General features: G+C 37.4%; 1 protein-coding gene across 7 annotated transcripts in view; it reads left to right on the forward strand.

Annotated features, from left to right (window-relative positions):
• DPYD (dihydropyrimidine dehydrogenase) overlaps positions 1-15,231 on the forward strand; it is a 340,194-nt gene that overhangs the window by 159,251 nt on the left and 165,712 nt on the right. For 6 of the 7 annotated variants that reach the window (XM_065842651.2, XM_071810393.1, XM_071810394.1 and 3 more), the window contains 2 exons: positions 170-380; positions 9,596-9,780. In XM_065842651.2, the coding sequence (XP_065698723.2) occupies positions 170-380; positions 9,596-9,780 (396 nt within the window). Of the gene's footprint in view, positions 1-169; positions 381-9,595; positions 9,781-10,406; positions 13,024-15,231 lie in introns of those variants that run through there. The other variant, XM_071810396.1, reaches the window with a different exon arrangement.

Here is a 15,231-nt window from a genome sequence, read left to right on the forward strand (position 1 = left end):
AGAACTGCTTGATTTAATAGCACAGGAGGCTCTGTCTGTATACTGTGCACAGGTGACTTCTACTACAGAAGAATGCATGGTAACATCTTGAGCCAAAAAAGTATTTTTTTTTTTCTTTAATAAGAACACAGGAATGGCCGACATATATTTTATTGCTTCTACTCTACAGATGGAACTTGCAAAAGAAGAGAAATGTGAATTTCTGCCTTTTCTCTCCCCTCGGAAAGTTGTACTTAGAGGTGGACAAATTGTTGGTATGGAGTTTGTTCGAACTGAACAAGATGATGATGGAAACTGGAAAGAAGATGAGGATCAGATTGTCCGTCTGAAAGCTGATGTGGTGATTAGTGCCTTTGGCTCCATTTTAAGCGATCAGAAAGGTAACCCTGACTAATGCATTCTGTAAATGCTGTTTGTTATTTTAGCTGCAGCCATTTTCTGTCCTTTGACAGTTTTGTGAAATGAGTCTTCTGAAGGTTACTCAGCTTGTGGCTGCCGATCCTCTTCACAGAAATTTCTTTGTCCTTTAGGTATCCCTCTTGGAACAAAACTTGAGGGTCTGATGACAGTTTTCTGTGTATTGTTTTATAGAGCAGGAACTCAGATTAAAGGTGCAGTTGCTCAGAATATATCTTGCTTTCCTGACAATGCAAATGGGATCTCAAAGAATACTCTTGAGGATTTCTTCTGGTCTCACTAATTAACTTTAGAGAAACTCATTATACCACAACTTTAAAGTGAACTGATCTGATCTTGGAAACCTTTTTTTTTTTTTTTTTTACCTATTAAATTAAGCAATGATTAGGACATTCATTATTCTGGTTCAGCTAGTCTGGATATCGCGAATTTCTTGTGCATACACAAGCGAACTTGGTCTTCTCTCATATATACAGTGTTTGTTAAGTTCACCTGTGCGTGTCTCAAATTGTCTTATTATTTAGTTGCACTTTCAGAAGCTTTGCTCTTAAAAATTAACCATTATATGGTTCCACAATAAAGACACAGAAATAGGCACATAGGTGGTTTTTCAGAGATTGAATGAATTGTCTGGATACAGCAGAAAGAGAGCTGCAAATCATGATTATAACTAAGAACATGGGAACTGAGCAAAGCTCAGACTTCTCTGACACTGGGTTAAAGAGTTCAGGCACATACATCAAATGTGCCTTGAAAGTAAAAAACACTGACTCAGCAGAAGACAGATTGATAAAATTAATAGATCTTCATCCCAGAGACACTCATCAAGGTTAGCAGGTTCTGAAAGCCTTAGTGATGAATGTGCTTACTTCTCCAGGGCACAGCCATGCCAGCCAATTACCCCGTGGCATGTTGTCGTGGTCCTTTGGGTACAAATGCTCTGACAAAGTACTTGGCAAGTGGCCCAGAAGGCACATCACCAGAAAATTTGGTGATCAGGTGCTGGTTCTGCCAGTGCAAAGGGAATTTCAAAACTTCTTAGCATAATGTGGTTTTGTGAATCTTTGCAATAAAGAACAATTGTAAATCTAAAATAATCTAAGCAGAGACTAGTAGCATGTATGGACATACCTCAAGCACATAGAATGTGTGACTTCTCACATCTGCATTTTCTGTGTATGCCTTATAGTTAACACTGTTTTAAATGAAGTTAAAGAGATTAGTTTTCTGGTAGTAAGATTTTCTAGAGTTATTGGTAAAATTATACAAAAATGTACTGGCTTCACAGGAAGACAAAACATTAGTTAATGAAGATAAATTATAGGTCTCATTGAAGAATTTTAGAATATAGCCCTGAGCAGAGTTGACCGTAATGTGACTGAGCTACTCAGTCCTTCTTGTTCACCAGTCCAACTGTATGTAATGTTAAGACATCATACATCCATGAGAAGACTCTAAAATCTCTTCTATGGTAAAAAAGGAAGGATTGACCTGTTTCCCTGAGGAACATGTGTTGTGTGTGTTGCTGTTGCTTTGGGACAGGTTCACACAGCCCAGCTGTGTACACTGTGCCCTCTGCCCCACCACTCCTCCTGCTCCGTGGGGCACAGGAGGTTCAGTCCACATCACTTTGGGAGGACAGGCTCTATTTCCACTTAGAGTTGTGTTGTGGTGTAAAGAGTCTGACATCTGTGTTGGTCATGTTTTAGGGCTCAGTCCTAACTCCCAGGAGCAGGAAGAAGAGTAAGATCTATTTATTTATTTATTTATTTATTTATTTATTTATTGATCTTTAAGAAATTCGTGAGCTACTCCATTGGTGAAGTTCACTTGACTGAGAATTTTGGGAGCTTGGTTGTCTTTAAAACACTCTGTTTAGGGTTTTTAGAAGGTTTTCTAGAGCCTCGTGTGGTGAATCAAATATTAGCCTATGCAATCTGTATGTTTCGCTGTCATTCATAGACCCTATGATAAAAGAGTGATTCTCCCACATTAAAAAGTGCTTCAGATAAAATGTTGAATTTAATGTGTTGCTTAGCCATGATGCTGTGCCAGTCTTGTATCTCCTAGAATGCATTCACTGACTAAATTACTTGTTGAGAGGTATTTAAATAGGAACATAAAATGGGAGGGGAACAAAGTAATGCAGTGAGCTGATGATGAAAGAAGAGTAATTTACCTTGGGGGTTGGCAATACACCTCAGTTTCACACTTCGTTTTGGGTGAAACTGCTATTAGAATAACAATCAAATTACAAGGAAAAATGCAAGACATTTGTTTTGAATGTTGTGAAAATGAAAAGAAACTGAGACTTGAGGGAGTAGAGTGTTTCTTTTGAGCATACCATTTGAGTTGTTTTTAAATCTTTATTTTTTGGCTAATCTGTCTTAATGAAAGTCAAATTTGCTTTTCGCTATTAAGCTGGATTTCAATAAAATCTCCAGGATACTTCAGCATACATAACAAAAAGAAATGGAAAAAAAAAACCACCACTACTACCAAAAACCATGCCAAACACTAAAAGTATCTTATATTCTAGGTGATTTTTTTTTTTTAAAGGAAGCACACTTTTGTATTCAAGAGATGGAAATATTAATATATTCTCCATCAAAAGATGGTGATAAAAATATTGGAGGTACTTGAAACTACACGATGCCATGAGCAAACTGATGTGACTTGGAACTTGAACTAACTTTGAAGAAGGTGATGGACTAGGTGGCCTCCAGAGAGGCATTCTAGTCTGAATTATTCTGCGACTGGATGATTCAGATGCAGGTTGAATAAACATGTTAATTGTTGCTCATACAAAGAGCTGTATCAATTGACCTAATTTGAAAGGCACCTGAGGGAACTGCAAATAGAGTATTGGTATGGGCTAAGCTAGCAGGATATGTCCTATATGTTATTAATGTTGTTAAATGTTGATGCTACTGATGTAAGAATAAATAAAATACTGTGAAAACAGAGGGATTAAAATCAGACTTAGCCCCAGTTCAGCAAATTGTTCAGGGCAGCCCTTATGTTCATGTTCTAAAGTTTTGTTTAGCAAGATATAAGCACATGGGTGACTGCTCTTCTAAGCAGAAATAGCTCATAGGCTAGAAAGCTTTTTTCTAGTCTATTATCCTCCCAGTTTCTTATTTTTACACAGTAGCTATTAAATTTGCAACTGAGATTCCATGTGCCCACAGCAGGTATTTAGACTTTTTTGTTAAAATATTGATTGTATTTTTAAGCAACAGTTCTAGTAGTATTCATTCTTCTATTGAAAAGAATATAAATGCATCATAAATTTTTAAAAAATGGACTCCTAAGTCCATTGTATGCTTGGGAAGTTGCTAGTGGCCAAAATGGGAGAGTTGCCTTCTAGATTATTTGAAGAGCATTACCACTTTACTGAAACCAGTAAAAAAAAAAAAAGTACAAGCTGCTTTTTTTTTTTTTTTATTGTATACTTTACCAAAGCCTTCAAGCCATCATAACTGACCCACATAAACAAAGAGCTGTGTCAGGGTTTTGTGCATTTCCTCATGTTTCTGTTCTTTTGCTTGGTTTATTATTTTGGAGGTCTGTAACATGTTAGTAAATTATTGAAATCTCTGTCACCATTCCAAATTGCAGTTACTCAATATATACAAATGTAATTCTGTGTACTCCCTAGCACTGCTTGCAACCTCAACGTCATACTTAACACCAGTCTAGTTGTTTTATAAAGTCTAAATTTTGAATAACCGTTTTCTTATCTATTTTGTTCTGGTAAGCGAAAGGCAACAATATTTTTGGACTGCAAAATTCTGCAATGGAACAAATGTACTTGTTCTGATTTATCTTCCTAAATTTCTGAGGAGAACTATGGAGATATTATGGAAAACAGTTCACTTGTTTGAAACGCACCGTGACATGCAGAGCAGGACATGGGACTAAGGCAGGATAGAGAACTGGCAGCATAAGTTTTCAAACACTTTGTTTAGCAGGCAGCAATAGAGAGGAAGTATTTCCATTTTCCAAAACACTGAATCTTGGCATGATAATGTCTATTTTATTTTCCTGGAGAGACAAAAGAGGGGAGTGGAAAAATATTCAAGCAAACTCCAAATACTGCCTTTGCAAAAAAAACCAGAAATAGTAGGCTATTTGCGAGCAAAAATATGTTTTGCTACATTTTTGGTAGTAGCTAACTATTGCGTGGCAACTGAAGGGCAAAATTTTATTTCGTATTTCTGGGAATCAGTCACAACTTCCAGATATTTTGTTCTTACTTTTAGTACGACTGTTATCTTGCTTGGAAACTGCAGCAGCAAACCCCAGAAGGCTTACTGGAGTAGAACTGCAGCCCCTCCGGTATAGTTCAACATACAGCAAAGAGAAATTCGCCCAAGTGGTTTGCAATTTTATTATTTAACCCACTCCTACTTAATATTTATTTCTCTAGATTGAGAAGCATTTTCTAGGGAAAAACAGGACAAAGCTTGCAGAGCTCTGAGCTCATCAGTGAAAAAGATTTTCGTTTTCATTTGTACCAATACAGACCTTCAGCTGGTACAGAAGCCAGCGAACCTGCAGGGAGCGGGAGTTTCTTCCTGCAGCCTGTGAGGTACCTTCAGCCGCGAGCGCTGGAGCCCTCGGTAGCTCGTGAAGCAGTGGGAGGGAGGCAGAGGTGGCTGTGATGCTCCAACTAGGGATGCCCATGGGCCTGACCTGGTGTCTCTCTAGTAGCACAGCATCTGCCTCACACCCACAGAATTGACTGTCACCAGACTTCAAAATTTGTTATATAAAACTGACATTTATATAGATTCAGAAGATCCCTGGTGAAATAGGTAGGAGTTTTCCTGCTGAGTCATTTGGAATAGGATTTTTCTCCACAAGTAGGTTTAGTGAATGAGTTTGAGTGCAGCAGTTCCACGCTCTGGAATGATTACTAATTTCCAATACCCAAAAGTGACTTCATGATGATTTCTACAGCCTTGTCACAGCAGGAATTCTGCTCTTTCATCCAATAGGCATTAGTACTCATTGGTTTGCTGGTGACAGGCAAAAAACAAAGTTAGTACCAGCTTGCCCCAGGAGCCTCTCCTGGCATAGCTGGACCCAGCTTTATCCAGTCAAACCGTTTTTTAATCCTGGTTCGGTACACTAGTGGGCTAGATGGCTGTGAGAAGTATGATTGTGCCTTTCTTTATTTGCCTGGCATTTAGACTGGGCAGTGTCAGCAGTTAAGCAGTCTGTTGGTGCATGTGACAGCTGTAGTTTTATATTTGAGATTAAGAAGGTCACAGCATATTTGTATTTTTCTCAAGTAGTCCTACTATTCACTGTAAAGGAAGTCCCTAAGATGGATATCAAAAATAACATTAATGAGCTACTAAAGCTAAAATTACAGGAACTTATGAAATTGGTTAAACATAAAAACCATTAAACTGTTTATTGAAGCTTCACAGATATACTGCAGCTAATGAGCATTTCTGCTATTTAAATAAGCCCAAATTGAACACACATTACATGGATACATAATTAGTCATGGCAGTCAAACACAGGCAGACTCACTTTAAAAAGCTTTATTTGAGGAATCTTTTCCATTTGATTTGTTTTGTTAATTAAAATATTTTTTCTGTATTCACTTATATTTTAATATTGTTTTTGCAACTGCTGTAATTTGCTGCTGCTTTTCCATTTGTGTTTGTTTGCTCTGTGGATATAGCAAATTTGGATTATATATTCAGAACTGTCCTTTCGTTTGGTGTTATTTGTGTTAGCATCACTTCATAGCATCAGAATAATTCAGTTGTATCTTGTCTTTCATCCAGAAGGATCTTTTCAAATTACATGTAATATCTCACTAGGATATGGAGAAGGCAGCACAGACACAGTATTGTACTTTCAATTGTCGAGAGAAAAAGCTATGTTAGTTTTAAACTTTAAAAGGTGCAGGGATTTAAAATGCACTCTTTAACCCTGTCTCAAATGATGCACCAATAAAAACATTAGGTGTCTAGTTTGCTGATTGTTCAGTGTCTAAACAGCAATTCGGAGACCGGATAGTTGGAGTCACCTCCTTTCAAGCTCAGGTTTGTCTCTTAGGGTCTCCCTCGCCCCTTGTAGGGGCAGGAAAGGGACTTTGTCCACGCCAAAGTTCTCCCCGTCATTCCACAGGTGGCCTGGGAGGGGCTCCCCGCAGCCTCACAGTTGCACAAGACCCAAATTGTGATGACTTTAGGAACTCTTACATAGGATGTTTTAAAATCATGCCCTTGTTTTTACTTAACCTGAATCTTGGAGATTACAAAAATGACAGAAGGAAATAGCTGCTGGATACCGTGTCAGACTTGCCACTGGGGAAATGTTCTTTTCCTTTCCCAATTTTAAAAATACTGATCAGACAGACAAATCCCCAGTCTCTAGGGAGATGTTTTGGGTGAAGGTATGTTGGGCACTCGTTGCACTCAAAGAACTGTTGGTATAATTGTGTCCAGACAGCTATTTTAGTAGCAAACAATCCGAAGATAGATTTGAGAAATGTAATACATCAAGGATAACAGAGGTAATACCTTATTTTTCCACAAGATGAAATGAAATAAGTAGTCAGAACTTCCAGTTTTAGATCACTTTGCCTGAAAAACTACATCTCCAATAGCATGTTGTTCTCTAATACCTTTACTGTGGTTCCGTCCTGTCTCTGAGAAAAAAAGTCATCTCTTAAATCCCTGATACCAAATACTGCAGCACCAAGTTTTCCTCTGTTTTTTTTCCAAACATGTTTTGCAAGCCTGTACGTGTCTAGTTTGTGAGAACTGTCTAGACGACATGCTGAGATGGTACCACTGCATGCAATAAGTTATCCTATATATGACAAATATAAGATGATCAAAAGCTTTCTTGAAGTACAGACAGTCTGAGACATAAAGAGAAAGTTAATGTATTGATTTAAAAATATTACTGAAACATTCTTAATAAAACTGCTATTGGCCAGTATCAGCACTTTCCTTAAAAACAAACAAACAAAACAAAACTAAAAACACTGCAAACCCAAACAAACAAACAAACCACAGCCTTCATTTTCCAGAATGTTGTGTTTGGTGTGATCTTTCAGTAGTTTAAATATTTTTAAAGGAAACCATTTTGTAAGTTTTTGATTCTGTTACTATGCAAATCTTATTTTTGCCAAGTTAAGTCACAAGTATATGTGGGGGGGGTGGGATTATGCAAGCAATAGGTCTTGAGGAGAGATTAAATACTTCTGGTATGAAAACCTGCTACAGTAAAACTCTCTTCTGTGATTCTGACTTCTGAACCAGTTGCAAAAAAATACTTTGGGTGTGAGTCCTGTGGATATTTGTGTATGCCAAGGGTGAGGAAGAGAGTGTAGGTGGGACAAGTAGGTGACAATGTTTGTGCCTTGCTTCCTATTTTATTATTTCACCTTGGATTATACACAACCCCCACTTTGAACGACACTTCTAATATATGATTTGGAGGTGAAAGGAGATACAGAGCCTGGAAGAAAATTCCATCATCATAATGTGCAAGAAAGATGCATTTGAAGCTTGCTGTAAACTCAGGCGTGCGCTGGGGCAATACTGTGACTTTGCCCTGCTATTGGAGAAATATTCTTGACTAAAACTGGCAGGTTTCTCTTTTACATATATGACAGCACAACTACATCAGTTTAATTGACCTTGGCAATCTGCATCTGCTAGTGGTATGTCCCTGAGGGACACTGCAATTTTAAGCTGCATTTCTATTGCAAAATCTTCAGTTCCTATAGACAAAGCTATATTAAACCCCTTATTTTGATATACCCCATCAACATTTGCTAAAAGAATTTATTGAAAAAGTGATTTTTTTTTTCATGAAGCTACTTTGAAGTGTCTTTGATTATAATAAAATAATTTAAAATTCATAATAAAATTATGTTAGCATAGAGCAAGATTATTTTTTCTGAGCATTTATGTGTACTTAATGCCATTTGTATAATTCCGTGCACTATAAAAACATTTTTTAAATGTTCACATTACATTATTTTTAAGGACAAAAATAGCTCATGTGCAGAATGCATATCTACATAGTTTGCTAACATGAAAAAATTAAGATATCTTAATGTGTGCTCTAAAAAAAAATTGGGATTTTCAGTTGAAAAGATACAAAAGATATTATCTTCATGTAAGCATTTAATTTTTATTGTGCTTTTATACTTTAATTCTTAATATGTGTAACAAATTTTGAAGTGAGCCTTACTTGCAGGATGTTCTGAGTTTAAATATTAAGTCAGGATGGATTTGACTTTATTGAAATATACCTTTTTTCAGATTTAAATTTATTTAAAACCAACACACTTTGTCAAAGCCAAAGCTTTGATAGCATAACATTTCCTAGTTGGAAGATGTTCCATCTGAAAGTTTTCAGTCAGGTTTAATAATGATTTGTCAAAAAGTAGCACAGTATTATGTCTGTTGTGAGGGTTAACAAAAGTGGGAAGTAAATTCTGGCAATCTAAATGAATTTCTAAAAATTGTATAATGAACATTATTTTTTTTGTTTTAAACCTCAAAAATAATATTCTGTATATTATGTTGCACGAGAGAGTATATGGTAGGTTATTCAGGAGAAAAGCCCATTGATATGGTAAGTGTGGTACAAAGCTATGGGTGGAGGGAAAGGGAGAAAATTTATTTTTCCTTTGTTAGTATTGTTCATTAATAGGTTTTTTAGAAGTGCTGGACTTTTTCCCTGAGAGATGAATAATGCCAGTGAGAATGACATTGTGAAACGTTGCAGTGTGTTCTCAGGGAGTGGACAGGAGAACGTCAGCACTAATTATTTCTTGAGTCTACATCAAGTCAGTCACTTCTTGTGATGCTTGTGTACATTTATCTCGTACACAGGTCTGGCTTTGCGGGCACACAGGAACCGGTTACTTTTCTGGTACTAACGAACTGCTGTTCATATAATGCAAGTTGTTTTTCTGAATCCTGTCAGGAATTACATACCTCCACTAGCTCAGCAAAACATTAGTGTATATAAAAGGACTTTTCATTTCTGCTGTAAATTTGTGTTTAGGTAAATGAAAGAACTAGGGCTTGGAACTGCTTTTCTAATTGTTATCAATGTATATTTGTCAGATTTTACAACAGTTTTTTGTTTCTTCTGTTAACATACTTGTTGTTCACTTTAATTACAGTCAGAGAGGCCATGGCACCTGTCAAGTTTAACAGATGGGGTCTTCCTGAAGTAGATCCAGAAACTATGCAAACAAGTGAACCCTGGGTGTTTGCAGGGGGTGACATTAGTGGTCTTGCTAACACTACAGTGGAATCAGTAAATGATGGAAAACAAGCTTCCTGGTACATACACAGATACATACAGGTAATTTTTTTAAAGTATTTTTCTGTTTCCCATTTCTATCTGCTTTTGTTAATTGATACTTTTATTGTGATTGTTAAAACAACTCCATTGTGTTTAGGAATAAAAATACAAGTTTTGAGGAACTAATACCTAAAATATCTAAAATATTCAACTTGCATCACATACTTGAGTTTAGGTAGCTGAACCCAGCTTGCTTTTACATTATCTTAACACTAGAATCCAAGCAACACGTTCTTGGCCCCAACTCTGAATTCCACTCAAGGGTAGCAAGCCTTCCTGCACAATACACAGTACAAGCAGAAGTCCTAACTGGGTAACTGGGGAAAAGAAGTGAGTCCATCAGAATTAAAAAGTAAAATCTCTCAATAGTGCATAAAGTAAAAGTGAAATACTGCCAATGTTGTTAATCTGGGGAAGACAATTTAGTATTTTTGGAGTGAAAGTGTACTAATAGTTTACAGACCACTCACATGATCTACACTGAAATGAACGTTTGCTCTGATGAGACTGATAAACTGGGCACAAGAATGCACAGAGGAAAACAATGCAAAGGAGACTTTAGCTGAGAAATGTGAGTTTAAGGGGTACAGGCTTGAAAAACCTGGTAACTGTATGTTCCCTTTCAGTGCGCCTTGTGTGTTGCTGACTGAGCACCTCTGCCCTAATTGTTCTAGTAAAAGAAAGAGCACAAAGTGTAGAAGAGCCGCAGAGAAACCTTCAGAGACTGGAGACACAGCCTGTGTGTGGAGAACCAGCTGACAAAGAGTGTGTTCATAGTGCAAGGAACTTTTTAGAAACACGATGCATGATTCATTCTCCCACAAAAAGAGATTTGAACAACTGAAGTTGGGACTGTAACAGCTCAATGTCTTTCTCCCCCATCCATCTGCTCAAAGCCTCTCTGATTGCATGTTTGTGCAATTTCGTGCTGTTGGGGTCTGATTTCACTCCCTAAAAATACTTTAACTGAAAGCTTGTTGTTAGTATCTGTACATATTCTTTCTCACTTGTTCTATAGCACTGTTTGTGTCCTGCCTTCTTAGACCCTATGAAAATGCTGTGTGTGAAACATCTTTAATCTCTGACATGTTTCCTTAATTTCTCAATGCACAGTGAATCTGGGTAACTGTGATAGGGGAGTATGGAGTTATCTCCTTCTTTTTGTCTCTCTCTTCTTTAGCCTCTAAAAATACATGCATCACTTAAAACCCCTCCTTAATCATGTTGCTTCCTTCTCAAATCTTGTGGGTTTTTTTCCTCTCTGGAATGTATTGAATACTTTGGAAAAAATCTGAGTAGTCGTGGCTTGAGAGTTAGAATTTTAAATCAAGCAGGCTTGTGATATTAGAGCATTTCCGTTACCCTTTGCAGGTTGTAAGGCAGCTTATTCGACCTTACAGTCTCACCAGGAAGCTAATGGGAAAGCCTTACAGCAATCTTCACAGGAAAGTTTCCAAATGTCATGTGTCACCTTTCCAGCTGTTAGATGAATGGGTTGCCCAGGGGCATTTATTTGGATGTGCAGTCCCTGTAAAATCTGGTTGCTGTGGTGCAGAGTGCTGTAATTTGGCAATTTACTTCGCCAGTGTTTGGACCTGGTACAAATTTTAGTGACCGGAGAAGAGCTGCTTTTTTTAAAGAAGTTGTCTAGAGCAGGATTGTAACCCTAATGTTTACAGGGGTAGGTATATGCATGCCTTTGTGCAAATGTGTGTGTGCATGTTCAATTCACAGCCTTGTATTCAGGAAACTTCCAATATCAAATGAAAAAATACACTTACACACTTAGTTTTTCTCTACTGTGAGATTCTGAAGCAAGCAACCTTTTCTCTGATCTGATTGCCTGAATGCCATGTTAAATTTTAAATAAATACATTCATACTATCTATCCATTTGCATTTTAGTTACAGGAATAGGTAGCCATTTCCAAAATTGCCATCTATCTCAGCACCAGGATCTACAAATAATGTAGCCAGCCTTTAGAAAAATAAAGCTATTCCATAGGATTTTCAGCCAACTCAAGACCATGTCGAAGACTGAAACTGAAATCCACCATCCTGATTACTTGCAGGACTCACTGTTTGAACTGCCCGCTGCCTGTGTCCCAGCCTACTCCAGGCAAAAGGCAAAGCAAACAGATGGGTCTGATATATGCCCTGAAACCCCAACCATTGCAAGCTCTGGCACATGGTCACATGAAGCATGAGATCCAGGCTCAAGGACTTGCCAGCAAAAATGTCTTATGCTCAAAACTAGGAGTTATTTACAGAAGCTTCTTAGCTGCTCTTATCTGGAAACTTTCCATCATTAGTTGCCTAAATATCTCCTGCCTCTTAACATATTCCTCCCACTGTATGAAACATAGGTTCATCTCAGGAATTGTTGCCTGCAGCTGTGTCAGGTTAGTTTCTATAAACATGACCAATCAAAGCATAACTAGGGATAGTTGTAGTAGAACCTGTCAGAAAACACAGTCAGTCTTAGAATCATTCTTTGCAAGTTATTAGAGGTCCAAAGAAAATCAGCCCAATTCATGCAACTATCTGCTACTCACAACATTTTTCAAGATTCAACCATTTTTGTTATTCCATGAACGAAGTAAAAATTTCTGTAAAATAATCCTGGGGAATTATTTAGTCTGAGGATTGTAATGGCCCTCACTTTTGTCCAACAGTGACTTCTTACTGTGCAGAAGCAATATAGGCTGCTGTTCTCTTCTATGCCTCAGTTACCCTTCATTTCTTTTTCATCAGTGAATGGGATTTAATAGTATAATCGTTATATTCAGGGTAATTCACAATTATTGCAGGACTAACTTCTAATTTTCTATGCCTGCCTTGAGAGCAAAGACAGCTTTTACATCGTGATTCTTTCACTGTTTGCTTTCTGGACCACTGCACCAGCCTTAATGCTTCACTCCTGCTCTATTCATACACTTACCTGTGGAGCATTTTCCCATATGTGGCAGTCAAATTCCCATCTTCTTCTATCTAAAATCCCTCTTAAAAAGTGACTTTTCCTCTCTGGTTCACAAGAAGTTTTCTTTTATTAAAATCTCCCCAGTGTGGGCTGTTTCTTTTATATTTTTCCTAGACTGGAAGGTACATGATACACTTAAAGAATAAACTGCACTTCACTAAGACACTATTCAATATGAATTTTGAGCACATCACTGTGTTATTTTGAGCCAGTATTGTATATTTGCTATTTTTTCTTTATCTATGCTGTCAAAAAATATATGGGCTTTGTATCTGAGGAGTATAGTTGTTGATCATTTTATGAAGGTTTGACCATTCTCATCTATCCCTTGAGCATGCATGAATGTACATTATTTCATAATCAATACCAGAGATGGGTGGTTCCCGAGAAGCTTGTCTTTGAAGCTGTTAGTTATGTTGTCTGCTGCTTTTCAGAATTAACTGAAGGAAAAATCGAGTGTCACTTTGTTTAGCTAGAACAACATAGGAAACTCTAGCATGGAGATAAATAACAGAGCACCATTTGCAAAAGGGTGGACTAAATGCAAGTACAAGAAACCTGTTCAAGCTGACCCTGCTTTGAGCAAGGGCGTTGGACTAGATGGTCCCCAGGCATCCCGTCCAACCACAACCATTCTGAGATTGTATGAAATAACATAGACATATTTAACAAAGTTGAAATTTATTGAACAAAGTTAAATAATGGATAATCAGAGAGAGGATAGAAGAAGCAAAGGCAAGGAAGAAAAGAAATGTTTTAAGATGAGACTTAAAAACAGAGAAAGCAGGAGTGAGATGAAATTATTCAGAAAAACTCTTCCAGGCAGTAGGATTTGTAGAGAAGGTTCTCTGTGAAAAATAACACTAATACAGCTACTCACTTTCACAGTCTATCTTTATTAAAGGCCTGAAAATGGAGTTAGACCGTATCACTGTGGTTAAGAATTTTCTCCATCTAAAGAGAGCGAATGTCACAAATTGTATTAGGTCTAAAGCCGAGTTCCTGTCTCCCAGCCCTGCACTACAGACTCTGCTGCTTTTGCCTCTGGGCATATCCTGGTTAGAGTAAGGCACGGCCACTGCAGGCAACCTACTGGGGCCTTGTCACCACCCTGTTCCACTATCCAGAAAATTACTGTGACTGGAACAATAAGTACCTGCAATATTGTTAGCTCAGCTGGTTGGCATCAAATTTTAGGAAGAATGAGCCACACATTTTGTCCTCTATTTTTAAAAATCAAGGGAAGAGTTACGATAAATAAACCCTTGCCTGCAGGTTTTCTTTTCCAATTTGTTTGTGCAATGTCAGGGAAATCCTTCATTATAAAGATGATTTTACTTTCAGGAAGCTATAAAACATTTTACTTTGCCCAAAGTTTTGTTTTGTAGTTAAATAAATTTACTAAGCTCTGATGTGTTGTTATTTTATAAGTGTTGGGCTGAAAAGAAAAAAACAGCAAAAAACAGAGCAAAAATGAAAGTGATAGGAAGGAAGGAGATAAATCTGGGAGGATGTATAGCCACTAACTCCTGAACCTTCAGCTGCATCCTGCCCCTGTGTGTTTTTAAAGACCTGGTTTATTACATTGAAACCTTTTTTAATCCTCCCTCTGCCATCTCCACCTGGGTCACCTCATCATTAGGCACATCTTGTGGTGCTTGAGTGCATCTGGGTGGAATTGTTTGTGGTTTTGCTTTTTGTGAGGGAAATTTGGCAAGAGGAATAGGCTTCTTTGCATATGGTTTGGGAAGTGACTTATGACCACGTTGCATGTTGGCATGCAGGAGGCAAGACCTATTTTTGCATGGGTGTATTCAGCCATGTGGTTCAAAAGTCTTTCACTGCTCTGGTGGATTTTAGTTTTTTATCTTGAATATTTATTTTGTATTTTATACAGAAAGCTCCTTTGGGGTCTCTAGTTAGGAGTTACTGTCAAACAACACTCATTTTAGCTGAGAGCAACTTTTAGAGATTAAATTATCCGGCTTGGGAAACAAAACAAAATACACATTAAGTGCATATTAAGGACTTAATCTATCTGTCTATAGCAGTCAATATTTACAGTTATAAAGGCAATGAATAGCTTGTGAGCAATGCACAGACTGAAATGTATTCACAGAGAACATTTTAATAATTCTGCATAGCAAATGAATTAACAAATAACGGCTTTCAAAATTGAAAATTAGGTTTATTACTCACATGTGCACAGAGTGGAATTGGCCAAAAACCTTTCCATAAGTGTTTCTTTGCTGTCACTCTTGCTGAATCAAAATCAAAGAGTTCAATGTAAGAGTTCAGTGTATCAGTGTTGATTTCAGCAGATTTTCCTATTTCCAAATACGTGGGAGACAAAAGGTACTAAGCTTTTAAAAATGCTTTAATTTCAATTGTATGATCCAGGAAGTTCTGTTTTTGCGTTGCAAGCAACATTTCATTGCAGTTGAAATTTTAGTTAAGAAAGACTAAAAGAAT

This window comes from Patagioenas fasciata, chromosome 6 (assembly GCF_037038585.1).
Source record: "Patagioenas fasciata isolate bPatFas1 chromosome 6, bPatFas1.hap1, whole genome shotgun sequence".
NCBI classification, from domain to species: domain Eukaryota; kingdom Metazoa; phylum Chordata; class Aves; order Columbiformes; family Columbidae; genus Patagioenas; species Patagioenas fasciata.